This window comes from Oncorhynchus clarkii, chromosome 19 (genome assembly GCF_045791955.1).
Source record: "Oncorhynchus clarkii lewisi isolate Uvic-CL-2024 chromosome 19, UVic_Ocla_1.0, whole genome shotgun sequence".
Taxonomy (NCBI): Eukaryota; Metazoa; Chordata; class Actinopteri; order Salmoniformes; family Salmonidae; genus Oncorhynchus; species Oncorhynchus clarkii.
In genome coordinates, this window is record NC_092165.1 from 3405706 (window position 1) to 3432821 (window position 27116).

Consider the following 27116-nt stretch of genomic DNA (forward strand, 5'->3'; position numbering starts at 1 on the left):
TACAGAGAGGAGAGACACAAAATGGGTTCTGTTGGCAAGTCAGTTAAGAACAAATTCTTATTTACAATGACTGACTAGGAAACAGTGGGTCACTGTTCAGGGGCAGAACTACAGGTGTTTACCATGTCAGCTCGGGGGATGCGGTCTTGCAACCTTTACGGTTACTAGGCTACCCTGCTGCCCCCAGTGTGTCCTACCTTCCCTACACTCTAACCACTAGGCTAACCTGCCGCCCCCAGTGTGTCCTACCTCCTCTAGGCTACCCTGCACCCCCAGTGTGTCCTACCTCCTCTACACTCTAACCACTAGGCTACCCTGCACCCCCAGTGTGTCCTACCTCCTCTACACTCTAACCACTAGGCTACCCTGCACCCCCAGTGTGTCCTACCTCCTCTACACTCTAACCACTAGGCTACCCTGCCGCCCCCAGTGTGTCCTACCTCCTCTACACTCTAACCACTAGGCTACCCTGCACCCCCAGTGTGTCCTACCTCCTCTACACTCTAACCACTAGGCTACCCTGCACCCCCAGTGTGTCCTACCTCCTCTACACTCTAACCACTAGGCTACCCTGCCGCCCCCAGTGTGTCCTACCTCCTCTACACTCTAACCACTAGGCTACCCTGCACCCCCAGTGTGTCCTACCTCCTCTAACCACTAGGCTAACCTGCCGCCCCCAGTGTGTCCTACCTCCTCTACACTCTAACCACTAGGCGACCCTGCCGCCCCAGTGTGTGTAGGACAGGTGTGTTACCTGGGAGTGTGTCCTACCTCCCCTACACTCTAACCACTAGGCTACCCTGCCGCCCCCAGTGTGTCCTACCTCCTCTAGGCTACCCTGCACCCCCAGTGTGTCCTACCTCCTCTACACTCTAACCACTAGGCTACCCTGCCGCCCCCAGTGTGTCCTACCTCCTCTAGGCTACCCTGCACCCCCAGTGTGTCCTACCTCCTCTACACTCTAACCACTAGGCTACCCTGCCGCCCCCAGTGTGTCCTACCTCCTCTACACTCTAACCACTAGGCTAACCTGCCGCCCCCAGTGTGTCCTACCTCCTCTACACTCTAACCACTAGGCTACCCTGCACCCCCCAGTGTCCTACCTCCTGTACACTCTAACCACTAGGCGACCCTGCCGCCCCAGTGTGTGTAGGACAGGTGTGTTACCTGGGAGTGTGTCCTACCTCCCCTACACTCTAACCACTAGGCTACCCTGCCGCCCCCAGTGTGTCCTACCTCCACTAGGCTACCCTGCCGCCCCCAGTGTGTCCTACCTCCTCTACACTCTAACCACTAGGCTACCCTGCCGCCCCCAGTGTGTCCTACCTCCTCTACACTCTAACCACTAGGCGACCCTGCCGCCCCAGTGTGTGTAGGACAGGTGTGTCCTACCTCCCCTACACTCTAACCACTAGGCTACCCTGCCGCCCCCAGTGTGTCCTACCTCCTCTAGGCTACCCTGCACCCCCAGTGTGTCCTACCTCCTCTAGGCTACCCTGCACCCCCCAGTGTCCTACCTCCTGTACACTCTAACCACTAGGCGACCCTGCCGCCCCAGTGTGTGTAGGACAGGTGTGTTACCTGGGAGTGTGTCCTACCTCCCCTACACTCTAACCACTAGGCTACCCTGCCGCCCCCAGTGTGTCCTACCTCCTCTAGGCTACCCTGCACCCCCAGTGTGTCCTACCTCCTCTAGGCTACCCTGCACCCCCCAGTGTCCTACCTCCTGTACACTCTAACCACTAGGCGACCCTGCCGCCCCAGTGTGTGTAGGACTGGTGTGTTACCTGGGAGTGTGTGAAGTGTGTCCTCAACATCTGTCCTATGTTCTGTGTGTGTGAGAGGTCCAGGGCAGCATCCACTTCGTCCAAGATGTAGATGGGAGCAGGTTTAAACAGGAGCATGGCCAGGATCAGAGACAAGGCTACCAGAGACCTGGAACACAGGTTTAAACAGGAGCATGGCCAGGATCAGAGACAAGGCTACCAGAGACCTGGAACACAGGTTTAAACAGGAGCATGGCCAGGATCAGAGACCTGGAACACAGGTTTAAACAGGAGCATGGCCACCAGAGACCTGGAACACAGGTTTAAACAGCAACATGGCCAGGATCAGAGACAAGGCTACCAGAGACCTGGAACACAGGTTTAAACAGCAACATGGCCAGGATCAGAGACCTGGAACACAGGTTTAAACAGCAACATGGCCAGGATCAGAGACCTGGAACACAGGTTTAAACAGCAACATGGCCAGGATCAGAGACCTGGAACACAGGTTTAAACAGCAACATGGCCAGGATCAGAGACAAGGCTACCAGAGACCTGGAACACAGGTTTAAACAGCAACATGGCCAGGATCAGAGACAAGGCTACCAGAGACCTGGAACACAGGTTTAAACAGCAACATGGCCACCAGAGACCTGGAACACAGTTGCAGTGCATTCAGACCCTTGTTACGTTACAGCCTTACTCTAAAATGGATTATATTGTTTATTTTTACCTCAACACAATAACCCTGTGTGCAAATGTATTAAAAAAATAAAATATCACATTTCCATCAGTATTCAGTCCCTTTACTTTGTTGAAGCACCTTTGGCAGCGATTACAGCCTCGTGTCTTCTTGGGCATGACGCTACAAGCTTGGCACACCTGTATTTGGGGAGTTTCTCCCATTCTTCTCTGCAGATCCTCAAGCTCTGTCAGGTTGGATGGGGAGCATCACTGCACAGCTATTTTCAGGTTTCTCCAGAGAAGTTCAAATCTGGACTCTGGCTGGGCCACTCAAGGACTTGTGTTGAAGCCACTCCTGCGTTGTCTTGGCTGTGTGCTTAGGGTCGTTGTCCTGTTGGAAGGTGAACCTTCACCCCAGTCTGAGGTTCTGAGCGCTCTGTAGCAGGTTTGCATCAAGGATCTCTCTCTACTTTCCTCCATTCATCTTTCCCTCGATCCTGACTAGTCTCCCAGTCCCTAAAAAACATCCCCACAGCCTGATGTTGCCGCCAGCATGCTTCACCGTAGGGATGGTGCCAGGTTTCCTCCAGACGTGACGCTTGGCATTCAGGCCAAAGAGTTCAATCTTTGTTTCATCAGACCAGAGAATCTTGTCTCTCATGGTCTGAGAGTCCTTTAAGTGCCTTTTGGCAAACTCCAGGCGGGCTGTCATGTGCCTTTTACTGAGGAGTGGCTTCCGTCTGGCCTTTCTGCCTGATTGGTGGAATGCTGCAGAGATGGTTGTCCTTCTGGAAGGGTCTCCCATCTCCACAGAGGAGCTCTAGAGCTCTGTCAGAGTGACCATCGGGTTCTTGGTCACCTCCCTGACCAAGGCCCTTCTCTCCCGATTGGTCAGTTTGGCCGTGCAGCCAGGAAGAGTCTTGGTGGTTCCAAACTTCTTCCATTTCAGAATGATGGAGGCCACTGTGTTCGTGGGGACTTTCAAACCTACAGATATGTTTCGGTATCCTTCCCCAGATCTGTGCCTCGACACAATCCTGTCTCGGGGCTCTACGGATAATTCCTTCGACCTCATGGCTTAGTTTTTGCTCTGACATGCACTGTCAACTGTGGGAACTTATATAGACAGGCGTGTGCCTTTACAAATCATGTCCAATCAAGTTGTAGAAACAGGATGCACCTCAGCTCAATTTCAAGTCTCACAGCAAAGAGTCTGAATACTTATGTCAAATAGGATAATTCAGATTTTTTTTTAGCAAACATTCCTAAACTGTTTTCGCTTTGTCACATTATGGGCTAGTGTGTGTAGATTGAGGAGAATGTTATTTTTTAAAATCAATTTTAGAATAAAACTATAACGTGGTCCAGTTACACGCGCGTTCGGCCAAAGAGGACCATTCTGTTCACCTGAGTCCACTTCAATAGAATCAAAGATGGTGTTACTGATCACTAGCCAATCAAAAGAGCCGTCTTAATCCATCATCTGACCTTTGACACCTTCTGGCTGCGCGTACACAGGCAGTACAATTCTGATATTTTTCACACCAATTGGTGTTTTGGCACAAGTCTAACACACACAATGTATGTATCAATAACCAATCAGTTACTGATTAAATTGATCTCCCCGTACCTCTGTCCTCCGCTGAGTTCAGTGAGGTTCTCCTTCCACGTGTTTCCCAGAGCCACCTTGAACTCCAGGCCCTCTAAGGCCCCGCAGCCCTCAGGAGGGGCCAGACGGGCATCAGCCCCCGGCAGCAGGGTGGAGAAGATACTGCCAAAGTCTTTATTCACCTGGAGACACACATTTGTAGAGAGGAGACAGAAAAGTTTGAGTCACTTTGCCAGAGACCTGAAGACTTCGTTCCTGTTAGCTTCTAGACTTTGTCTCAGAGGACGAACACAGTCTGGTGATGAAATAATGTCTTTGTCTCAGAGGACTAACAGTCTAGTGATGTCACCAACACAATCTGGTGATGTCACCAACACAGTCTGGTGATGTCACCAACACAGTCTGGTGATGTCACCAACATAGTCTGGTGATGTCACTAACAGTCGTGTCTTTTTACCACAACTTGTTTTCACATCAAAATGGTCCTGTATCATTAAGACAATTATCAAACACACAGAGACAGACACATCAGAGACACAGACCTTCTGCCAGGCAGACAGACCTTCTACCAGGCAGACAGACCTTCTGCCAGGCAGACACAGAGACAGACAGACCTTCTGCCAGGCAGACACATCAGAGACAGACAGACCTTCTGCCAAGCAGACAGACAGACGAACCTTCTGCCAGGCAGGCAGACAGACAGACAAACCTTCTGCCAGGCGATGTTGAGGGCCTCCTTCTTCTTCTGGTCCAGCTCCTCTATGGTCTGGAGGATCTTAGACTTGTCATTCTCTACGATCCTCTTCTTCTTCATCAGGTCATTATACTGATGGAAGTTAGGGCAAAAACAGGGTCACGGGTCACGTTCTCAACTCTCCCTCCAATAATATCAAAGGGTGCTCCCATTACCATGCCAGAACCTCGAGAAGGGCCCAAGAGGGGAAGAGGAATCCAAATAGATTTGATACAAGGTCCAAAGGAAACACACACCTCCCCAAACTCACCCTCTCCTCAGCCTGACTCAACACACCTCCCTAAACTCAGCCTGACTCAACATGTGAAACACACACCTCCCTAAACTCACCCTCTCCTCAGCCTGACCACACACACCTCCCTAAACTCACCCTCTCCTCAGCCTGACCACACACACCTCCCCAAACTCACCCTCTCCTCAGCCTGACCACACACACCTCCCCAAACTCACCCTCTCCTCAGCCTGACTCAACAAGGTCCAAAGGAAACACACACCTCCCCAAACTCACCCTCTCCTCAGCGTGAAACACACACCTCCCTAAACTCACCCTCTCCTCAGCGTGAAACACACACCTCCCTAAACTCACCCTCTCCTCAGCCTGACTCAACATGTTCATGGCTCTCTTGTTGACAGATCTCTCCAGTCGTGTCTTGGACTCTTCCAGCTTCCTCAGCCTCTGGCCCGCCTCTTTAGGGTTGTTGACCTTGAAGTCGTATCCCGTGTTGGGCTGGCCGAACAGGCCTCTCTCCTGACTGATCCACTCGTGTTCCTCTAACATACGAGACACCTGGAGAGAGGGATGGAGAGAGAGAGGGATGGATGGATAGAGAGAGGGATGGATGGATAGAGAGAGGGATGGATGGATAGAGAGAGGGAGAGAGAGAGGGATGGATAGAGGAGAGGGAGAGATGGATAGAGTGAGCGGAGATGAGAGGGGAGGGGTGGAGAGAGAGAAAAGAGATGTTAGTCTGGCTAGCGGAACACGACTCACGTTCCTCTAACAGAAGGAACATCTAGTGATCTCTCTCTTCTGAAGAGACAAACAGATCGATCTGGAAACAGACAGAATATGAACAACATAAAGAGATGAGACGACAGATCAAATGGAGATTAGAAAGCAGAGTTAATCAGTAACTGACTGTCTTTACGGTGTTTGTTGTTGTTGATCAGTAACCGACTGTCTTTACGGTGTTTGTTGTTGTTGATCAGTAACTGTACCTTAGCGGCAGCCTCCTGACTGTCTTTACGGTGTTTGTTGTTGTTGATCAGTAACTGTACCTTAGCGGCAGCCTCCTGACTGTCTTTACGGTGTTTGTTGTTGTTGATCAGTAACTGTACCTTAGCGGCAGCCTCCTGACTGTCTTTACGGTGTTTGTTGTTGTTGATCAGTAACCGACTGTCTTTACGGTGTTTGTTGTTGTTGATCAGTAACTGACTGTCTTTACGGTATTTGTTGTTGTTGATCAGTAACTGACTGTCTTTACGGTGTTTGTTGTTGTTGATCAGTAACCGACTGTCTTTACGGTGTTTGTTGTTGTTGATCAGTAACTGACTGTCTTTACGGTATTTGTTGTTGTTGATCAGTAACTGACTGTCTTTACGGTGTTTGTTGTTGTTGATCAGTAACTGACTGTCTTTACGGTGTTTGTTGTTGTTGATCAGTAATTGTACCTTAGCAGCAGCATCCTGACTGTCTTTACAGTGTTTGTTGTTGTTGATCAGTAACTGTACCTTAGCAGCAGCATCCTGACTGTCTTTACGGTGTTTGTTGTTGTTGATCAGTAACTGACTGTCTTTACGGTGTTTGTTGTTGATCAGTAACTGTACCTTAGCAGCAGCATCCTGACTGTCTTTACGGTGTTTGTTGTTGTTGATCAGTAACTGACTGTCTTTACGGTGTTTGTTGTTGTTGATCAGTAACTGACTGTCTTTACGGTGTTTGTTGTTGTTGATCAGTAACTGTACCTTAGCAGCAGCCTCCTGACTGTCTTTACGGTGTTTGTTGTTGTTGTTGATCAGTAACTGACTGTCTTTACGGTGTTTGTTGTTGTTGTTGATCAGTAACTGTACCTTACCAGCAGCATCCTGACTGTCTTTACGGTGTTTGTTGTTGTTGATCAGTAACTGTACCTTAGCAGCGGCCTCCTGACTGTCTTTACGGTGTTTGTTGTTGTTGATCAGTAACTGACTGTCTTTACGGTGTTTGTTGTTGTTGTTGATCAGTAACTGTACCTTACCAGCAGCATCCTGACTGTCTTTACGGTGTTTGTTGTTGTTGTTGATCAGTAACTGTACCTTAGCAGCAGCCTCCTGACTGTCTTTACGGTGTTTGTTGTTGTTGTTGATCAGTAACTGACTGTCTTTACGGTGTTTGTTGTTGTTGATCAGTAACTGTACCTTAGCAGCGGCCTCCTGACTGTCTTTACGGTGTTTGTTGTTGTTGATCAGTAACTGTACCTTAGCAGCGGCCTCCTGACTGTCTTTACGGTGTTTGCTGATGTTGTTGTTGTTGTTGTTGTTGTTGTTGTTGATCAGTAACTGACTGTCTTTACGGTGTTTGTTGTTGTTGATCAGTAACTGACTGTCTTTACAGTGTTTGTTGTTGTTGATCAGTAACTGACTGTCTTTACGGTGTTTGTTGTTGTTGATCAGTAACTGTACCTTAGCAGCAGCATCCTGACTGTCTTTACGGTGTGTGTTGTTGTTGATCAGTAACTGACTGTCTTTACGGTGTTTGCTGATGTTGTTGTTGTTGATCAGTAACTGTACCTTAGCAGCAGCATCCTGACTGTCTTTACGGTGTGTGTTGTTGTTGATCAGTAACTGACTGTCTTTACGGTGTTTGTTGTTGATCAGTAACTGTACCTTAGCAGCAGCATCCTGACTGTCTTTACGGTGTGTGTTGTTGTTGATCAGTAACTGTACCTTAGCAGCGGCATCCTGACTGTCTTTACGGTGTTTGCTGATGTTGTTGATCAGTAATTGTACCTTAGCAGCGGCCTCCTGACTGTCTTTACGGTGTTTGTTGTTGTTGATCAGTAATTGTACCTTAGCAGCGGCCTCCTGACTGTCTTTACGGTGTTTGCTGATGTTGTTGATCAGTAACTGACTGTCTTTACGGTGTTTGTTGTTGTTGATCAGTAACTGTACCTTAGCAGCGGCCTCCTGACTGTCTTTACGGTGTTTGTTGTTGTTGATCAGTAACTGTACCTTAGCAGCAGCCTCCTGACTGTCTTTACGGTGTTTGTTGTTGTTGATCAGTAACTGTACCTTAGCAGCGGCCTCCTGACTGTCTTTACGGTGTTTGTTGTTGTTGATCAGTAACTGTACCTTAGCAGCGGCCTCCTGACTGTCTTTACGGTGTTTGCTGATGTTGTTGATCAGTAACTGACTGTCTTTACGGTGTTTGTTGTTGTTGATCAGTAACTGTACCTTAGCAGCGGCCTCCTGACTGTCTTTACGGTGTTTGTTGTTGTTGATCAGTAACTGTACCTTAGCAGCAGCCTCCTGACTGTCTTTACGGTGTTTGTTGTTGTTGATCAGTAACTGTACCTTAGCAGCGGCCTCCTGACTGTCTTTACGGTGTTTGTTGTTGTTGATCAGTAACTGTACCTTAGCAGCGGCCTCCTGACTGTCTTTACGGTGTTTGTTGATGTTGTGTTCCAACTCTTTAATCTTCAACTGAGACTCATTGGTTCTCTCTCTCATATGGTTGGCTTCTGTACTTTTACCCTGGAAAACACACACACACACACACGTTGTTATCAAGGAACATGATATTACATCGTCAAAGTAGCTCATAAGAGTTGGGTAGAACTGAGACATTTTTTTACAAAGTGATCTGATCAGAGGTTATAATAATCTCTCATGGACAGATGCACGTAACAACTGATATTGTAGCGTCTCTAGAGCCTCTTTTCTCCCTCCATTTTATTCCCCCCCCCCCATTTTTGGGTGTAGGATCCTCTTTAATTGGGTTGTAGATACTATGGATGTAACAGCTCACTGATACGATTCCAATCTCGCGATTCAAACGATTCAGATACAGTACGAGGGCATCTGTCCGCAGGGAAACCCCAACCAAATCTATCTATATGTAGAACGCATCGGTCAGACAAATCGATTTTAAACGTTACGAATCGTCGTTTCACAATTTTTTGGGGTTTGTTGCTCAAATGACTTTCCCCTCTTCCCAAATCAAATCAAATCAAATTTTATTTGTCACATACACATGGTTAGCAGATGTTAATGCGAGTGTAGCGAAATGCTTGTGCTTCTAGTTCCGACAATGCAGTAATAACAAGTAATCTAACTAACAATTCCAAAACTACTGTCTTGTACACAGTGTAAGGGGATAAAGAATATGTACATAAGGATATATGAATGAGTGATGGTACAGAGCAGCATAGGCAAGATACAGTAGATGGTATCGGGTACAGTATGTACAAATGAGATGAGTATGTAAACAAAGTGGCATAGTATAGTATAAAGTGGCTAGTGATACATGTATTACATAAGGATACCGTCGATGATATAGAGTACAGTATATACGTATGCATATGAGATGAATAATGTAGGGTAAGTAACATTTATATAAGGTAGCATTGTTTAAAGTGGCTAGTGATATATTTACATCATTTCCCATCAATTCCCATTATTAAAGTGGCTGGAGTTGAGTCAGTGTCAGTGTGTTGGCAGCAGCCACTCAGTGTTAGTGGTGGCTGTTTAACAGTCTGATGGCCTTGAGATAGAAGCTGTTTTTCAGTCTCTCGGTCCCAGCTTTGATGCACCTGTACTGACCTCGCCTTCTGGATGATAGCGGGGTGAACAGGCAGTGGCTCGGGTGGTTGATGTCCTTGATGATCTTTATGGCCTTCCTGTGACATCGGGTGGTGTAGGTGTCCTGGAGGGCAGGTAGTTTGCCCCCGGTGATGCGTTGTGCAGACCTCACTACCCTCTGGAGAGCCTTACGGTTGAGGGCGGTGCAGTTGCCATACCAGGCGGTGATACAGCCCGCCAGGATGCTCTCGATTGTGCATCTGTAGAAGTTTGTGAGTGCTTTTGGTGACAAGCCGAATTTATTCAGCCTCCTGAGGTTGAAGAGGCGCTGCTGCGCCTTCTTCACGATGCTGTCTGTGTGAGTGGACCAATTCAGTTTGTCTGTGATGTGTATGCCGAGGAACTTAAAACTTGCTACCCTCTCCACTACTGTTCCATCGATGTGGATAGGGGGGTGTTCCCTCTGCTGTTTCCTGAAGTCCACAATCATCTCCTTAGTTTTGTTGACGTTGAGTGTGAGGTTGTTTTCCTGACACCACACTCCGAGGGCCCTCACCTCCTCCCTGTAGGCCGTCTCATCGTTGTTGGTAATCAAGCCTACCACTGTTGTGTCGTCCGCAAACTTGATGATTGAGTTGGAGGCGTGCGTGGCCACGCAGTCGTGGGTGAACAGGGAGTACAGGAGAGGGCTCAGAACGCAACCTTGTGGGGCCCCAGTGTTGAGGATCAGCGGGGAGGAGATGTTGTTGCCTACCCTCACCACCTGGGGGCGGCCCGTCAGGAAGTCCAGTACCCAGTTGCACAGGGCGGGGTCGAGACCCAGGGTCTCGAGCTTGATGACGAGCTTGGAGGGTACTATGGTGTTGAATGCCGAGCTGTAGTCGATGAACAGCATTCTCACATAGGTATTCCTCTTGTCCAGATGGGTTAGGGCAGTGTGCAGTGTGGTTGAGATTGCATCGTCTGTGGACCTATTTGGGCGGTAAGCAAATTGGAGTGGGTCTAGGGTGTCAGGTAGGGTGGAGGTGATATGGTCCTTGACTAGTCTCTCAAAGCACTTCATGATGACGGATGTGAGTGCTACGGGGCGGTAGTCATTTAGCTCAGTTACCTTAGCTTTCTTGGGAACAGGAACAATGGTGGCCCTCTTGAAGCATGTGGGAACAGCAGACTGGTATAGGGATTGATTGAATATGTCCGTAAACACACCGGCCAGCTGGTCTGCGCATGCTCTGAGGGCGCGGCTGGGGATGCCATCTGGGCCTGCAGCCTTGCGAGGGTTAACACGTTTAAATGTCTTACTCACCTCGGCTGCAGTGAAGGAGAGACCGCATGTTTTCGTTGCAGGCCGTGTCAGTGGCACTGTATTGTCCTCAAAGCGGGCAAAAAAGTTATTTAGTCTGCCTGGGAGCAAGACATCCTGGTCCGTGACTGGGCTGGGTTTCTTCCTGTAGTCCGTGATTGACTGTAGACCCTGCCACATGCCTCTTGTGTCTGAGCCGTTGAATTGAGATTCTACTTTGTCTCTGTACTGGCGCTTAGCTTGTTTGATAGCCTTGCGGAGGGAATAGCTGCACTGTTTGTATTCGGTCATGTTACCAGACACCTTGCCCTGATTAAAAGCAGTGGTTCGCGCTTTCAGTTTCACACGAATGCTGCCATCAATCCACGGTTTCTGGTTAGGGAATGTTTTAATCGTTGCTATGGGAACGACATCTTCAACGCACGTTCTAATGAACTCGCACACCGAATCAGCGTATTCGTCAATGTTGTTATCTGACGCAATACGAAACATCTCCCAGTCCACGTGATGGAAGCAGTCTTGGAGTGTGGAGTCAGCTTGGTCGGACCAGCGTTGGACAGACCTCAGCGTGGGAGCCTCTTGTTTTAGTTTCTGTCTGTAGGCAGGGATCAACAAAATGGAGTCGTGGTCAGCTTTTCCGAAAGGGGGGCGGGGCAGGGCCTTATATGCGTCGCGGAAGTTAGAGTAACAATGATCCAAGGTCTTTCCACCCCTGGTTGCGCAATCGATATGCTGATAAAATTTAGGGAGTCTTGTTTTCAGATTAGCCTTGTTAAAATCCCCAGCTACAATGAATGCAGCCTCCGGATAAATTGTTTCCAGTTTGCAGAGAGTTAAATAAAGTTAGTTCAGAGCCATCGATGTGTCTGCTTGGGGGGGGATATATACGGCTGTGATTATAATCGAAGAGAATTCTCTTGGTAGATAATGCGGTCTACATTTGATTGTGAGGAATTCTAAATCAGGTGAACAGAAGGATTTGAGTTCCTGTATGTTTCTTTCATCGCACCATGTCACGTTAGTCATAAGGCATACGCCCCCGCCCCTCTTTTTACCAGAAAGATGTTTTTTCCTGTCTGCGCGATGCGTGGAGAAACCTGTTGGCTGCACCGCTTCGGATAGCGTCTCTCCAGTAAGCCACGTTTCCGTGAAGCAAAGAACGTTACAGTCTCTGATGTCCCTCTGGAATGCTACCCTTGCTCGGATTTCATCAACCTTGTTGTCAAGAGACTGGACATTGGCAAGAAGAATGCTAGGGAGTGGTGCGCGCTGTGCCCGTCTCCGGAGTCTGACCAGAAGACCGCCTCGTTTCCCTCTCTTTCGGAGTCGTTTTTTTGGGTCGCTGCATAGGATCCACTCCGTTGTCCTGTTTGTAAGGCAGAACACAGGATCCGCGTCGCGAAAAACATATTCTTGGTCGTACTGATGGTGAGTTGATGCTGATCTTATATTCAGTAGTTCTTCTCGACTGTATGTAATGAAACCTAAGATGACCTGGGGTACTAATGTAAGAAATAACACGTAAAAAAACAAAAAACTGCATAGTTTCCTAGGAACGCGAAGCGAGGCGGCCATCTCTGTCGGCGCCGGAAGTAGAGTAGTCCCGGAAACACCTCAAATTTTGGGACGGCAGCGTAGCCTAGTGGTTAGAGTGTAGAGGCGGCAGGGTAGCGTAGTGGTTAGAGTGTAGAGGCGGTAGGGTAGCCTAGTGGTTAGAGTGTAGAGGCGGCAGGGTAGCCTAGTGGTTAGAGTGTAGAGGTGGCAGGGTAGCCTAGTGGTTAGAGTGTAGAGGAGGCAGGGTAGACTAGTGGTTAGAGTGTAGAGGTGGTAGGGTAGCCTAGTGGTTAGAGTGTAGAGGCGGCAGGGTAGCCTAGTGGTTAGAGTGTAGAGGAGGTAGGGTAGCCTAGTGGTTAGAGTGTAGAGGTGGCAGGGTAGCCTAGTGGTTAGAGTGTAGAGGAGGTAGGGTAGCCTAGTGGTTAGAGTGTAGAGGCGGCAGCGTAGCCTAGTGGTTAGAGTGTAGAGGAGGCAGGTAGCCTAGTGGTTAGAGTGTAGAGGAGGCAGGTAGCCTAGTGGTTAGAGTGTAGAGGAGGCAGGGTAGCCTAGTGGTTAGAGTGTAGAGGTGGCAGGGTAGCCTAGTGGTTAGAGTGTAGAGGAGGTAGGGTAGCCTAGTGGTTAGAGTGTAGAGGAGGTAGGGTAGCCTAGTGGTTAGAGTGTAGAGGAGGTAGGGTAGCCTAGTGGTTAGAGTGTAGAGGAGGTAGGGTAGCCTAGTGGTTAGAGTGTAGAGGCGGCAGGGTAGCCTAGTGGTTAGAGTGTAGAGGAGGTAGGGTAGCCTAGTGGTTAGAGTGTAGAGGAGGCAGGTAGCCTAGTGGTTAGAGTGTAGAGGTGGCAGCGTAGCCTAGTGGTTAGAGTGTAGAGGCGGCAGGGTAGCCTAGTGGTTAGAGTGTAGAGGCGGCAGCGTAGCCTAGTGGTTAGAGCGTTGGACTAGTAACCGGAAGGTTGCAAGTTCAAACCCCCGAGCTGACAAGGTACAAATCTGTCGTTCTGCCCCTGAACAGGCTGTTAACCCACTGTTCCCAGGCTGTCATTGTAAATAAGAATTTGTTCTTAACTGACTTTCCTAAAGGTAAAAATAAAATATTTTGTGACCGAGGCGTCTCCTCCTTCAGTGTGGAACTAAGCATGTTACTGAGCCGACAGGCTCAGTGAGATCTTGCAAGTCATTGAGATCTTGAGATCTTACAAGTCATTTTCAGGCCCAACAACATCAGGCAGACTAGTCAGACTTGCACGCTGAACGAGCCCTATAACCATATATCTCTCATCTGAACTCACTTTCAGCATTTAAATGCTTGTAAAAAAATGTCTCACGCAAATATTAGGCTTTCTTAGCTGAGTGACAGCTAGGGCTGATCCCATTCCGTCAACTGGTTGGTTGATAGGCTGTTGGTCAACAGATTTTAATGGTGCACAAGACACCCGTCTGATTGGTTCCTGTCTGGGTGGACTGATCCATTGTGGAGGCCGTGGGGGATGGCACAGTCCATCAGTCTCAGACACCTGTCTGGGTGGACTGATCCATTGTGGAGGCCGTGGGGGATGGCACAGTCCATCAGTCTAAGACACCTGTCTGATTGGTTCCTGTCTGGGTGGACTGATCCATTGTGGAGGCCGTGGGGGATGGCACAGTCCATCAGTCTAAGACACCTGTCTGATTGGTTCCTGTCTGGGTGGACTGATCCATTGTGGAGGCCGTGGGGGATGGCACAGTCCATCAGTCTAAGACACCTGTCTGATTGGCTCCTGTCTGGGTGGACTGATCCATTGTGGGGTGGGGTGGTGGGGGAGGGGGACTTTGCTAATCTCCTTAGTATCTTTTCACCTACATCTCCAGCAGAACTTGATCCAGCATCTGATGCTTTTATGACGGATTTTAGTTCTGCGTGTCCGAGATGGTTTCCACGACAACATGACGATGATGAGGAGCAGCATGGTAATAACAACACCAGTACTACTGACAGTAATGTAGTGATCATACCTTGATCTCTTTGTCCTGGGCTACGATCACCTCTTTCTGTCTAGTCAACTCCTCCTGGGCCTTACGCACAGACTCCTGGAGAGAGAGAGGTTGAGGAAGGAGAGAGATGGGAGGAGGGGAGAAAGGTTGAGGAGGGAGAGAGAGGAGGGGGGGGTTAAAGGATGTGAAGATAGAGAGTTGTCGGGGCCGGGCTAACTGATGAGGTGGTGGACACTCGGGGCCGGGCTAACTGATGAGGTGGACACTCGGGGCCGGGCTAACTGATGTGGTGGACACTCGGGCCGGGCTAACTGATGAGGTGGACACTCGGGCCGGGCTAACGCCGGGCTAACTGATGAGGTGGACACTCGGGCCGGGCTAACTGATGAGGTGGACACTCGGGGCCGGGCTAACTGATGACGCTGGGCCAACTGATGAGGTGGACACCCGGGCCGGGCTAACTGATGAGGTGGACACCAGGGCCGGGCTAACTGATGAGGTGGACACCAGGGCCGGGCTAACTGATGAGGTGGACACCAGGGCCTGGCTAACTGATGAGGTGGACACCAGGGCCTGGCTAACTGATGAGGTGGACACCAGGGCCTGGCTAACTGATGAGGTGGACACCCGGGCCAGGCTAACTGATGAGGTGGACACTCGGGGCCTGGCTAACTGATGACGCTGGGCTAACTGATGAGGTGGAGGACATTTGACAGTAGTGGACCAGGAGGTAAACAGTACCTTGTTCTCTGCCACAGTGGAGGACATGTTGTCAATCTGTTCCTGGATCGTCTTCATGGCTTCGTCTACTGCCAGGATCTGTTGTTCATAGCCAGTCTGCTCCCTCTTCAACTCCTCCAACTCTAGGACCAGCGACTCAGCCTCCTGCACACACACACACACACACACACACACACACACACGTCAAAAGTGCAACCCCCTTGTTTGTACACTGTAGAGGGTCTTGAATAATGTTATTGCTGGGGTAATGTAACCCGGGTTACGGCTGGGGTAATGTAACCCGGGTTATTGTGCTGGTGTCTTTGGTTTTGGGGACATTTTTTCACAGAATTAAAGTGTGTGTGTCTGTGTCTGTGTCTCAGTGTGTGTGTGTGTGTGTCTCCACCTGTTGTCTCTCCTTCAGTTTCTTACTGAACGCGTCAGCCTTGGTTTTAGCAGAGTTTACTTTCTGTTGAGCAGCTTTCAGTTCCTTCTCCCTCTCTGCCTCTGCATTCTGCATCTTATTCTCCAACACCTGGTGGAGCAGGGAGAGGGTTAACACCACATCAACAGAGCCAGGACAGAGGTTTAACACCACATCAACAGAGCCAGGACAGAGGGTTTAACACCACATCAACAGAGCCAGGAGAGGATTAACACCACATCAACAGAGCCAGGACAGAGGGTTTAACACCACATCAACAGAGCCAGGAGAGGATTAACACCACATCAACAGAGCCAGGACAGAGGGTTAACACCACATCAACAGAGCCAGGAGAGGTTTAACACCACATCAACAGAGCCAGGACAGAGGGTTTAATACCACATCAACAGAGCCAGGAGAGGTTTAACACCACATCAACAGAGCCAGGAGAGGTTTAACACCACATCAACAGAGCCAGGACAGAGGGTTTAACACCACATCAACAGAGCCAGGACAGAGGGTTTAACACCACATCAACAGAGCCAGGACAGAGGGTTTAACACCACATCAACAGAGCCAGGACAGAGGATTAACACCACATCAACAGAGCCAGGACAGAGGGTTAACACCACATCAACAGAGCCAGGACAGAGGGTTTAACACCACATCAACAGAGCCAGGACAGAGGGTTTAACACCACATCAACAGAGCCAGGACAGAGGGTTTAACACCACATCAACAGAGCCAGGAGAGGTTTAACACCACATCAACAGAGCCAGGAGAGGTTTAACACCACATCAACAGAGCCAGGACAGAGGGTTTAACACCACATCAACAGAGCCAGGACAGAGGGTTTAACACCACATCAACAGAGCCAGGACAGAGGGTTTAACACCACATCAACAGAGCCAGGAGAGGTTTAACACCACATCAACAGAGCCAGGACAGAGGTTTAACACCACATCAACAGAGCCAGGACAGAGGGTTAACACCACATCAACAGAGCCAGGAGAGGTTTAACACCACATCAACAGAGCCAGGACAGAGGGTTTAACACCACATCAACAGAGCCAGGAGAGGGTTAACACCACATCAACAGAGCCAGGACAGAGGGTTTAACACCACATCAACAGAGCCAGGACAGAGGGTTTAACACCACATCAACAGAGCCAGGAGAGGGTTAACACCACATCAACAGAGCCAGGACAGAGGGTTTAACACCACATCAACAGAGCCAGGACAGAGGTTTAACACCATATCAACAGAGCCAGGACAGAGGACTAACACCACATCAACAGAGCCAGGAGAGGTTTAACACCACATCAACAGAGCCAGGACAGAGGGTTAACACCACATCAACAGAGCCAGGACAGAGGGTTTAACACCACATCAACAGAGCCAGGACAGAGGGTTTAACACCACATCAACAGAGCCAGGAGAGGTTTAACACCACATCAACAGAGCCAGGAGAGGTTTAACACCACATCAACAGAGCCAGGACAGAGGGTTTAACACCACATCAACAGAGCCAGGACAGAGGGTTTAACACCACATCAACAGAGCCAGGACAGAGGGTTTAACACCACATCAACAGAGCCAGGACAGAGGGTTTAACACCACATCAACAGAGCCAGGAGAGGTTTAACACCACATCAACAGAGCCAGGAGAGGTTTAACACCACATCAACAGAGCCAGGACAGAGGGTTTAACACCACATCAACAGAGCCAGGACAGAGGGTTTAACACCACATCAACAGAGCCAGGACAGAGGGTTTAACACCACATCAACAGAGCCAGGAGAGGTTTAACACCACATCAACAGAGCCAGGACAGAGGTTTAACACCACATCAACAGAGCCAGGACAGAGGGTTAACACCACATCAACAGAGCCAGGAGAGGTTTAACACCACATCAACAGAGCCAGGACAGAGGGTTTAACACCACATCAACAGAGCCAGGAGAGGGTTAACACCACATCAACAGAGCCAGGACAGAGGGTTTAACACCACATCAACAGAGCCAGGACAGAGGGTTTAACACCACATCAACAGAGCCAGGAGAGGGTTAACACCACATCAACAGAGCCAGGACAGAGGGTTTAACACCACATCAACAGAGCCAGGACAGAGGTTTAACACCATATCAACAGAGCCAGGACAGAGGACTAACACCACATCAACAGAGCCAGGAGAGGTTTAACACCACATCAACAGAGCCAGGACAGCGGGTTTAACACCACATCAACAGAGCCAGGAGAGGGTTAACACCACATCAACAGAGCCAGGAGAGGTTTAACACCACATCAACAGAGCCAGGACAGAGGGTTTAACACCACATCAACAGAGCCAGGACAGAGGGTTTAACACCACATCAACAGAGCCAGGACAGAGGGTTTAACACCACATCAACAGAGCCAGGACAGAGGGTTTAACACCACATCAACAGAGCCAGGAGAGGTTTAACACCACATCAACAGAGCCAGGACAGAGGTTTAACACCACATCAACAGAGCCAGGACAGAGGGTTAACACCACATCAACAGAGCCAGGAGAGGTTTAACACCACATCAACAGAGCCAGGACAGAGGGTTTAACACCACATCAACAGAGCCAGGAGAGGGTTAACACCACATCAACAGAGCCAGGACAGAGGGTTTAACACCACATCAACAGAGCCAGGACAGAGGGTTTAACACCACATCAACAGAGCCAGGAGAGGGTTAACACCACATCAACAGAGCCAGGACAGAGGGTTTAACACCACATCAACAGAGCCAGGACAGAGGTTTAACACCATATCAACAGAGCCAGGACAGAGGACTAACACCACATCAACAGAGCCAGGAGAGGTTTAACACCACATCAACAGAGCCAGGACAGAGGGTTCCCGAGACCCATTCATATGAGGGGAAAAACAAATGATGCACGGTTAACCAAGTGGCTTCATAAGGGCACCAGGTGGCCTAGTGGTGAAGAACATGGGCCCAGTAACCGAAAGGAAAGTTTAAATATCCGAGCCGATGTGCCGCTGAGCAAGGCACTTAAACCAAATTAAACTCTGTAATATAATTATTTTAATTGGGAGGGGAGGAGGGGGGGGGGGGGGGGGTAATTAAGTTTGCTAAATGGCATACATTATCTCAGGGTGGGGTTGCAAAATTCTGGTAGCATGTGATCCTGAATGGAGACCACTGATAGGTCCAGACATGACCCATGTGATCCTGAATGGAGACCCCTGATAGGGGTAGATATGACCCATTGGGATAATAAGTCATGTGATCCTGAAAGGAGACCCCTGATAGGTCCAGATATGACCCATTGGGATAATAAGTCATGTGATCCTGAAAGGAGACCACTGATAGGTCCAGATATGACCCATTGGGATAATAAGTCATGTGATCCTGAAAGGAGACTACTGATAGGTCCAGATATGACCCATGGAGATAAACTGACCTTGTACTTCTCATCTGCCTTCTTCTGGACCTCCTTACTGCTGCGCAGGGTCTCCTCACACTCCTCTGAGAGAGACACACACACACACACACACTTAATGTGAGTCATACTGTATTAACAGGAAGTTTAAAATGCAGAAGGATAAAATGTGTTTGTCAGACATGGTGGGATCTGTTCCGTGTTGGTTAAAATGTAATTATGTGAGAAACGGGAGGTGGAAACATCGTTAATGGTGTAAATATGGATACAGTATAATAACCATCACATGGAACTCAACATGGAGTCACGCTGTGACGTGGTGTCTGGTCCTCCCGCTACGACTCAGGATAACATGCAGTTTAATGAGGCTACAGATTAAATAAACGATGATGAACTTCACAGGATGGTGAAAGTGAAAAGGTGATGAGTTTGATGCTCCTTTCCAATAAATATCGAGGGTCTTATTCCGGTGACATGATGATCTGTCCCCACTGTATCCTGCCAGCTGTTGGCTAGAGAGCTGCTCTGTCCACACTGTATCCTGCCAGCTGTTGGCTAGACAGCTGCTCTGTCCACACTGTATCCTGCCAGCTGTTGGCTAGACAGCTGCTCTGTCCCCACTGTATCCTGCCAGCTGTTGGCTAGACAGCTGCTCTGTCCACACTGTATCCTACCAGCTTTTGGCTAGACAGCTGCTCTGTCCCCACTGTATCCTGCCAGCTGTTGGCTAGACAGCTGCTCTGTCCCCACTGTATCCTGCCAGCTGTTGGCTAGAGAGCTGCTCTGTCCCCACTGTATCCAACCAGCTGTTGGCTAGACAGCTGCTCTGTCCCCACTGTATCCTACCAGCTGTTGGCTAGACAGCTGCTCTGTCCCCACTGTATCCTGCCAGCTGTTGGCTAGAGAGCTGCTCTGTCCCCACTGTATCCTACCAGCTGTTGGCTAGACAGCTGCTCTGTCCCCACTGTATCCTACCAGCTGTTGGCTAGAGAGCTGCTCTGTCCCCACTGTATCCTACCAGCTGTTGGCTAGACAGCTGCTCTGTCCCCACTGTATCCTACCAGCTGTTGGCTAGACAGCTGCTCTGTCCCCACTGTATCCTGCCAGCTGTTGGCTAGAGAGCTGCTCTGTCCACACTGTATCCTACCAGCTGTTGGCTAGACAGCTGCTCTGTCCCCACTGTATCCTGCCAGCTGTTGGCTAGACAGCTGCTCTGTCCCCACTGTATCCTGCCAGCTATTGGCTAGACAGCTGATCTGTCCCCACTGTATCCTGCCAGCTATTGGCTAGACAGCTGCTCTGTCCCCACTGTATCCTGCCAGCTATTGGCTAGACAGCTGCTCTGTCCCCACTGTATCCTGCCAGCTATTGGCTAGACAGCTGCTCTGTCCCCACTGTATCCTGCCAGCTATTGGCTAGACAGCTGCTCTGTCCCCACTGTATCCTGCCAGCTGTTGGCTAGACAGCTGCTCTGTCCCCACTGTATCCTGCCAGCTGTTGGCTAGACAGCTGCTCTGTCCCCACTGTATCCTGCCAGCTATTGGCTAGACAGCTGCTCTGTCCCCACTGTATCCTACCAGCTGTTGGCTAGACAGCTGCTCTGTCCCCACTGTATCCTACCAGCTATTGGCTAGACAGCTGCTCTGTCCCCACTGTATCCTACCAGCTATTGGCTAGACAGCTGCTCTGTCCCCACTGTATCCTGCCAGCTATTGGCTAGACAGCTGCTCTGTCCCCACTGTATCCTACCAGATGTTGGCTAGACAGCTGCTCTGTCCCCACTGTATCCTACCAGCTATTGGCTAGACAGCTGCTCTGTCCCCACTGTATCCTACCAGCTGTTGGCTAGACAGCTGCTCTGTCCCCACTGTATCCTACCAGCTGTTGGCTAGACAGCTGCTCTGTCCCCACTGTATCCTGCCAGCTATTGGCTAGACAGCTGCTCTGTCCCCACTGTATCCTGCCAGCTATTGGCTAGACAGCTGCTCTGTCCCCACTGTATCCTGCCAGCTATTGGCTAGACAGCTGCTCTGTCCCCACTGTATCCTGCCAGCTATTGGCTAGACAGCTGCTCTGTCCCCACTGTATCCTACCAGCTGTTGGCTAGACAGCTGCTCTGTCCCCACTGTATCCTACCAGCTGTTGGCTAGACAGCTGCTCTGTCCCCACTGTATCCTGCCAGCTGTTGGCTAGACAGCTGCTCTGTCCCCACTGTATCCTGCCAGCTGTTGGCTAGAGAGCTGCTCTGTCCCCACTGTATCCTACCAGCTGTTGGCTAGACAGCTGCTCTGTCCCCACTGTATCCTACCAGCTGTTGGCTAGAGAGCTGCTCTGTCCCCACTGTATCCTACCAGCTGTTGGCTAGACAGCTGCTCTGTCCCCACTGTATCCTGCCAGCTGTTGGCTAGAGAGCTGCTCTGTCCACACTGTATCCTGCCAGCTGTTGGCTAGACAGCTGCTCTGTCCCCACTGTATCCTGCCAGCTATTGGCTAGACAGTTGATCTGTCCCCACTGTATCCTGCCAGCTATTGGCTAGACAGCTGCTCTGTCCCCACTGTATCCTGCCAGCTATTGGCTAGACAGCTGATCTGTCCCCACTGTATCCTGCCAGCTATTGGCTAGACAGCTGCTCTGTCCCCACTGTATCCTGCCAGCTATTGGCTAGACAGCTGCTCTGTCCCCACTGTATCCTGCCAGCTGTTGGCTAGACAGCTGCTCTGTCCCCACTGTATCCTGCCAGCTGTTGGCTAGACAGCTGCTCTGTCCCCACTGTATCCTGCCAGCTATTGGCTAGACAGCTGCTCTGTCCCCACTGTATCCTACCAGCTGTTGGCTAGATAGCTGCTCTGTCCCCACTGTATCCTACCAGCTATTGGCTAGACAGCTGCTCTGTCCCCACTGTATCCTACCAGCTATTGGCTAGACAGCTGCTCTGTCCCCACTGTATCCTGCCAGCTATTGGCTAGACAGCTGCTCTGTCCCCACTGTATCCTACCAGCTGTTGGCTAGACAGCTGCTCTGTCCCCACTGTATCCTACCAGCTATTGGCTAGACAGCTGCTCTGTCCCCACTGTATCCTACCAGCTGTTGGCTAGACAGCTGCTCTGTCCCCACTGTATCCTACCAGCTGTTGGCTAGACAGCTGCTCTGTCCCCACTGTATCCTGCCAGCTATTGGCTAGACAGCTGCTCTGTCCCCACTGTATCCTGCCAGCTATTGGCTAGACAGCTGCTCTGTCCCCACTGTATCCTGCCAGCTATTGGCTAGACAGCTGCTCTGTCCCCACTGTATCCTGCCAGCTATTGGCTAGACAGCTGCTCTGTCCCCACTGTATCCTACCAGCTGTTGGCTAGAGAGCTGCTCTGTCCCCACTGTATCCTGCCAGCTGTTGGCTAGACAGCTGCTCTGTCCCCACTGTATCCTGCCAGCTGTTGGCTAGACAGCTGCTCTGTCCCCACTGTATCCTGCCAGCTATTGGCTAGACAGCTGATCTGTCCCCACTGTATCCTGCCAGCTGTTGGCTAGACAGCTGCTCTGTCCACACTGTATCCTGCCAGCTGTTGGCTAGACAGCTGCTCTGTCCCCACTGTATCCTGCCAGCTATTGGCTAGACAGCTGCTCTGTCCCCACTGTATCCTGCCAGCTGTTGGCTAGACAGCTGCTCTGTCCCCACTGTATCCTGCCAGCTATTGGCTAGACAGCTGCTCTGTCCCCACTGTATCCTGCCAGCTATTGGCTAGAGAGCTGCTCTGTCCCCACTGTATCCTGCCAGCTATTGGCTAGACAGCTGCTCTGTCCACACTGTATCCTACCAGCTATTGGCTAGACAGCTCCTCTGTCCACACTGTATCCTGCCAGCTATTGGCTAGACAGCTGCTCTGTCCCCACTGTATCCTACCAGCTATTGGCTAGACAGCTGCTCTGTCCACACTGTATCCTGCCAGCTATTGGCTAGACAGCTGCTCTGTCCACACTGTATCCTGCCAGCTATTGGCTAGACAGCTGCTCTGTCCACACTGTATCCTGCCAGCTATTGGCTAGACAGCTGCTCTGTCCCCACTGTATCCTGCCAGCTATTGGCTAGACAGCTGCTCTGTCCCCACTGTATCCTGCCAGCTGTTGGCTAGACAGCTGCTCTGTCCCCACTGTATCCTGCCAGCTGTTGGCTAGACAGCTGCTCTGTCCCCACTGTATCCTACCAGCTGTTGGCTAGAGAGCTGCTCTGTCCCCACTGTATCCTACCAGCTGTTGGCTAGACAGCTGCTCTGTCCCCACTGTATCCTGCCAGCTATTGGCTAGACAGCTGCTCTGTCCACACTGTATCCTGCCAGCTATTGGCTAGACAGCTGCTCTGTCCACACTGTATCCTGCCAGCTATTGGCTAGACAGCTGCTCTGTCCCCACTGTATCCTGCCAGCTATTGGCTAGACAGCTGCTCTGTCCCCACTGTATCCTGCCAGCTGTTGGCTAGACAGCTGCTCTGTCCCCACTGTATCCTACCAGCTGTTGGCTAGAGAGCTGCTCTGTCCCCACTGTATCCTACCAGCTGTTGGCTAGACAGCTGCTCTGTCCCCACTGTATCCTGCCAGCTATTGGCTAGACAGACAGTGCCAACACTATTTGCTATTTAAAGTAACAGTTTCTGTGAAGAAAAAAAAAAACTATCAAATCAGCCACTTTGGGTTCATCCTGTTTTAATCTGCACCTGGAGTTATCTTATCTTAACCCCCCGACCCCTGACCTAATTTCCCAGATACCAGGAAGTCTAAGAACCATTGAGGCCTTTGTTCTACTCCTCTCTATCTCAGTTACAACCACCTCACTTCCTGTCACTGGAATACCAGCTGTAGGTTTAAATACCACCCCACTTCCTGTCACTGGAATACCAGCTGTAGGTTTAAATACCACCCCACTTCCTGTCACAGGAATACCAGCTGTAGGTTTAAATACCACCCCACTTCCTGTCACAGGAATGCCAGCGGTATGTTTAAATACCACCCCACTTCCTGTCCCAGGAATACCAGCTGTAGGGTTAAATACCACCCCACTTCCTGTCACTGGAATACCAGCTGTAGGTTTAAATACCACCTCACTTCCTGTCCCAGGAATACCAGCTGTAGGTTTAAATACCACCTCACTTCCTGTCCCAGGAATACCAGCTGTAGGGTTAAATACCACCCCACTTCCTGTCCCAGGAATACCAGCTGTAGGGTTAAATACCACCCCACTTCCTGTCACTGGAATGCCAGATGTAGGTTTAAATACCACCCCACTTCCTGTCACTGGAATGCCAGCTGTAGGGTTAAATACCACCCCACTTCCTGTCACTGGAATGCCAGCTGTAGGTTTAAATACCACCCCACTTCTTGTCCCAGGAATACCAGCTGTAGGTTTAAATACCACCCCACTTCCTGTCACTGGAATGCCAGCTGTAGGTTTAAATACCACCTCACTTCCTGTCACAGGAATACCAGCTGTAGGTTTAAATACCACCTCACTTCCTGTCACTGGAATACCAGCTGTAGGTTTAAATACCACCCCACTTCCTTTCCCAGGAATACCAGCTGTAGGTTTAAATACCACCCCACTTCCTGTCACTGGAATGCCAGCTGTAGGTTTAAATACCACCTCACCTCCTGTCACTGGAATACCAGCTGTAGGTTTAAATACCACCTCACTTCCTGTCACTGGAATACCAGCTGTAGGTTTAAATACCACCCCACTTCCTTTCCCAGGAATACCAGCTGTAGGTTTAAATACCACCCCACTTCCTGTCCCAGGAATACCAGCTGTAGGTTTAAATACCACCCCACTTCCTGTCCCAGGAATACCAGCGGTAGGTTTGAATACCATCCCACTTCCTGTCACTGGAATGCCAGCTGTAGGTTTAAATACCACCTCACTTCCTGTCACTGGAATACCAGCTGTAGGTTTAAATACCACCTCACTTCCTGTCACTGGAATACCAGCTGTAGGTTTAAATACCACCCCACGTCCTGTCACTGGAATGCCAGCTGTAGGTTTAAATACCACCTCACTTCCTGTCACTGGAATACCAGCTGTAGGTTTAAATACCACCCCACTTCCTGTCACAGGAATACCAGCTGTAGGTTTAAATACCACCCCACTTCCTGTCACAGGAATACCAGCTGTAGGTTTAAATACCACCTCACCAAGTCAATCAATCGTCAGCTTCAAGCTATCTCTAGTAAAACCCATGTCCTCGACACACAGACTAGCTACAGGGAGCTAGAGTGGACACTATAAAACTCAGCATGAGGAGGACACAAATATCTTACTGTTTGTTATTAACTAAATAATTGTTACATTATCCAACAAATGAAAGGTAACTACATTCATTTTTTCGCCTCACAGTTCAACTCTTTGAGATCAAGTGTTGTCCCACCTTAAAAAAAAGATGTTGAAAAACGTTGTGTGTGAGTGTGAGAGAGTGTGAGTGTGAGTGTGAGTGTGTGTGTGTGAGTGTGTGTGTGTGTGTGTGAGAGAGTGTGTGCTCACCAATGGTCTTCAGTAACATCTTCAGTTCTTCCTGTTGTTTATGGAAGGAGCTCTGATGGAGTTTAACCTGGAGAATATCTAACTCTTCTGTCTTCATGTCTAACTGCTGCTTTAACAAACGATACCTAGAGAGGAGAGGAGGGGAGAGAGAGGAGAGGGGAGAGGGTAGAGAGGGTAGAAGGAGAGGGTAGAGGAGGGGAGTGAGAGGAGAGAGGAGGGAGAGGAAGGAGAGGAGAGGGTAGAAGGAGAGGGGAGAGGAGGGGAGAGAGAGGAGAGAGGAGGGAGAGGAAGGAGAGGAGAGGGGAGAGGAGAGGGGAGGGTAGAGGGAGAGGGGAGAGGGTAGAGGAGGGAGAGGGTAGAGGGAGAGGAGAGGGAGGGTAGAGGAGGGAGAGGAGAGGGTAGAGGGAGAGGGTAGAGGAGAGAGAGGGTAGAGGAGGGAGAGGAGAGGGAGGGTAGAGGAGGGAGAGGAGAGGGTAGAGGAAGGAGAGGGTAGAGGGGAGAGGAGAGAGGGAAGAGGAGAGGGTAGAGAGAGAGGAGAGAGAGGGTAGAGAGAGAGGAGAGAGAGGGGTAGAGGAGGGAGAGGAGAAAGAGGAGAGGGTAGAGGAGGGAGAGGGTAGAGGAGGGAGAGGAGAGAGAGAGGGTAGAGGAGGGAGAGGGAAGAGGAGAGAGATGAGAGAGAGAGAGGGTAGAGGAGAGAGGAGAGGGTAGAGGAGAAAGAGAGGGTAGAGGAGAAAGAGAGGGTAGAGGAGAAAGAGGAGAGGGTAGAGGAGAAAGAGGAGAGGGTAGAGGAGAAAGAGGAGAGGGTAGAGGAGAAAGAGGAGAGGGTAGAGGAGAAAGGAGAGGGTAGAGGAGGGAGGAGGGAGAGGAGAGAGAGGGTAGAGGAGAGAGGAGAGGGTAGAGGAGAAAGAGAGGGTAGAGGAGAGGGTAGAGGAGGGAGAGAGGGTAGAGGAGAGGGTAGAGGAGAGGGTAGAGGAGAGGGTAGGGTAGAGGAGGGAGAGAGGGTAGGGTAGAGGAGGGAGAGAGGGTAGGGTAGAGGAGGGAGAGAGGGTAGAGGAGAGGGTAGAGGAGGGAGAGAGGGTAGGGTAGAGGAGGGAGAGAGGGTAGGGTAGAGGAGGGAGTAGAGGAGGGAGAGGAGAGGGTAGAGGAGGGAGAGAGGGTAGGGTAGAGGAGGGAGAGAGGGTAGGGTAGAGGAGGGAGAGGGTGTAGGGTAGAGGAGGGAGAGGGTAGAGGAGGGAGAGGGGAGGGTAGAGGAGGGAGAGGAGAGGGTAGAGGAGGGAGAGGAGAGGGTAGAGGAGGGAGAGGAGAGGGTAGAGGAGGGAGAGGAGAGGGTAGAGGAGGGAGAGGAGAGGGTAGAGGAGGGAGAGGAGAGAGAGAGGGTAGAGGAGAGGGTAGAGGAGAGGGGGGAGAGAGGGTAGGGTAGAGGAGGGAGAGGAGAGGGTAGAGGAGGGAGAGGAGAGAGAGAGGGTAGAGGAGAGGGTAGAGGAGAGGGGGGAGAGAGGGTAGGGTAGAGGAGGGAGTAGAGGAGGGAGAGGAGAGGGTAGAGGAGGGAAGAGGAGAGGGAAGAGGAGGGAAGAGGAGAGGGTAGAGGAGGGAAGAGGAGAGGGTAGAGG

At 50.4% G+C, this 27116-nt stretch overlaps 1 protein-coding gene across 1 annotated transcript in view; it reads right to left on the reverse strand.

The window, feature by feature from the left end:
- The window catches only part of LOC139374591 (structural maintenance of chromosomes protein 2-like), a 53715-nt gene that overhangs the window by 433 nt on the left and 26166 nt on the right, over nt 1-27116 (reverse strand). Inside the window, exons 17-26 of the mRNA XM_071115608.1 lie at nt 25507-25631; nt 19008-19072; nt 15536-15664; nt 15151-15294; nt 14431-14505; nt 8426-8545; nt 5400-5600; nt 4769-4885; nt 4081-4241; nt 1788-1935 (exon numbers count right to left, since the gene is read on the reverse strand). Coding sequence (XP_070971709.1) covers nt 1788-1935; nt 4081-4241; nt 4769-4885; nt 5400-5600; nt 8426-8545; nt 14431-14505; nt 15151-15294; nt 15536-15664; nt 19008-19072; nt 25507-25631 — 1285 coding nt within the window. The remainder of the gene's footprint in view (nt 1-1787; nt 1936-4080; nt 4242-4768; nt 4886-5399; nt 5601-8425; nt 8546-14430; nt 14506-15150; nt 15295-15535; nt 15665-19007; nt 19073-25506; nt 25632-27116) is intronic.